Below are 1,812 nucleotides of genomic sequence, written 5' to 3' on the forward strand. Positions count from 1 at the left end.
CCACCGTCGGGGGGGAGGGGCGGCCCGGCTCGCCGTCGCCCCCCACGTCCTGCAGGAAAGAAATTATTGTGGCCCGCCGGCGCCTCGCCGCCGCCCCCTTCGGGGAGGCGACCGGCGACACGCCGACGCGCCCGCGGTCGGGAGGGTCTCGGTGGCCCGCCGCGCCCCCACTCCGCCGGCGGACGGTTCCGCGCCGACCCGCGCGGCGCCGGCTGCTGGTGGTCGCTCCAACCTGCTCGCCTCGATCCAGTCGGGCGCCAAGCTCAAGAAGGTGGACCGCCCCGAGCCCAAGTCGCGCGCCGCGCAGGAGCCCTCGCTCCTCGACCAGATCCGCAAGGGTACCTCGCTCAAGAAGGCGTCGGAGCGCAAGCTGCCCGAGCCCAAGCCGTCGACGACCTCGGCCGGCGGCATCAACGTCGCCGCCCTCATGGCTGCCATGAACACCCGTCGCGCCGTCATCGACGACGACGACAGTGACGACGACGACGACGACTGGGACGACGACTCGGACGACGGCTGGTGATCAGCGTATGGCCGCCCCGGCCACTGCGGTGACGTGTGTGAGTTCAATGAACATAGCGCGAGTTTTGCCGCCCCCGCCCGAGCAGCCAAGCCAACAAGCCATCACAGGTCGGAACGGCACTGGGCAATGACCGACTTGGGAATCTTGGCCGGCTCGTAGCACTTTCGCTTGAGGATGTGGACAAACTGGTCGAGGTCGATGGTGGTCGACGGGTTGAGGCGGACGTCGGCGTGGAACTTGTCGTAGTCATAGTCGCCCTCGTCGGGCCAGTGGCGCGCATCGAGGATCATGAGCTTGAGCTCGTCGTGGGTGCCCTCGGCGTCGAGGGCGTCGGCGACAGCGCGCAGATTGTCGTACGAGATGGAGCCGGAGCGGTCGGCGTCAAAGAGGAGAAAGGCCTTGCGGAGATCGTCCAGCGAGTCCGGGGCATTGATCTTGCGGGTGACAACCTCCAGAAACTCCGAAAAGTCGAGAGTGCCCGAGGCGTCCGTGTCGACGGCGGCAATCATGTGATCGATCTCGTCGGTCGACGGCTCAAAGCCGAGTGCCCGCATGGCCACCCGCAGATCGAGGGCGTCGATGGTGCCGGTGCCGTCGGCGTCAAAGAGGTCAAAGGCCTCGCGGATCTCGTTCTTCTGCTGCTGAGTCAGCACAATCTGCCGCCGCTTCCGCTGCACGCCCTGCTCCGTCTCGACCTTGGCCTTCTTCTCGCGCTTCTCCTTCCGCCGCACTTCGCGGACAGAGTACTCGGAGACGTACTCCTTCTTCTGCCGGTGCTGCTCGCGCTTCATATCCTCCACAGGGTCGTACCCCTTGCCCATCTCGAGCGACATGACTTCAGCAGCCTGCGGTGAGAGGGATGTGGCGCGGAGGTGTGGGTGTGGGGTGTGGGGTGTGAGGTGTGGGGTGTGGGGTGTGACCGGTGCGGTCGGTTGCCGAGCGCGCGGTTGGCAGACCCCACAGCAGGCGGAACCGCTTGGCGGCGGTGCGGTGCGAACGAACCGATCGATCGAGCTGACGCCGACGGCGACGACCTGCACAGGCCAGAGACTATCGAGGCACCCCACCCCACACGGCAGGCTCTGTCGTCAGGCGACAAGGCAAACACTCCACCCCCCCCTCCCTCCCTCCCCTCCCGCACCTCTTACACCCCCCACCTCCTACACCCCCCACCTTCTACACCCTCTCACCCTCCCCCAGTTGCCCCCCCTCTGTCGGCTGCAACACCACAGCTGCCATGTCCGGACAGGACCCGTTCTACTCGGTCAAGGAGTACGTGGCATCTCCTC

General features: G+C 66.9%; 3 protein-coding genes across 3 annotated transcripts in view; 2 read left to right on the forward strand and 1 right to left on the reverse strand.

Moving 5' to 3' along the window:
- AMSG_00965 (uncharacterized protein) overlaps window positions 1–592 on the forward strand; it is a gene marked incomplete at its 5' end in the record, with an annotated part of 1,835 nt that extends 1,243 nt beyond the window's left edge. Inside the window, one exon of the mRNA XM_013906688.1 lies at window positions 145–592. Within this exon, the coding sequence (XP_013762142.1) occupies window positions 145–523 (379 nt within the window). The 3' untranslated portion in view covers window positions 524–592. The remainder of the gene's footprint in view (window positions 1–144) is intronic.
- AMSG_00966 (centrin) lies at window positions 548–1,411 on the reverse strand. The gene has a single exon (XM_013906689.1). The coding sequence runs from the start codon at window positions 1,354–1,356 to the stop codon at window positions 625–627; it is 732 nt and encodes a 243-aa protein (XP_013762143.1). The 5' UTR covers window positions 1,357–1,411; the 3' UTR covers window positions 548–624.
- Window positions 1,412–1,672: 261 nt separating this feature from the next.
- AMSG_00967 (Stx6 protein) overlaps window positions 1,673–1,812 on the forward strand; it is a 1,351-nt gene continuing 1,211 nt past the window's right edge. The window contains exon 1 of the mRNA XM_013906690.1: window positions 1,673–1,795. Within this exon, the coding sequence (XP_013762144.1) occupies window positions 1,761–1,795 (35 nt within the window). The 5' untranslated portion in view covers window positions 1,673–1,760. The remainder of the gene's footprint in view (window positions 1,796–1,812) is intronic.

Source organism: Thecamonas trahens (genome assembly GCF_000142905.1).
Source record: "Thecamonas trahens ATCC 50062 unplaced genomic scaffold supercont1.4, whole genome shotgun sequence".
In the NCBI taxonomy this organism is placed as follows: Eukaryota; order Apusomonadida; family Apusomonadidae; genus Thecamonas; species Thecamonas trahens.

Excerpts from the sequence above, each read along its gene's own strand:
- AMSG_00966 (XM_013906689.1), bottom strand. The coding sequence starts at position 1,356 with ATGTCGCTCGAGATGGGCAAGGGGTACGACCCTGTGGAGGATATGAAG.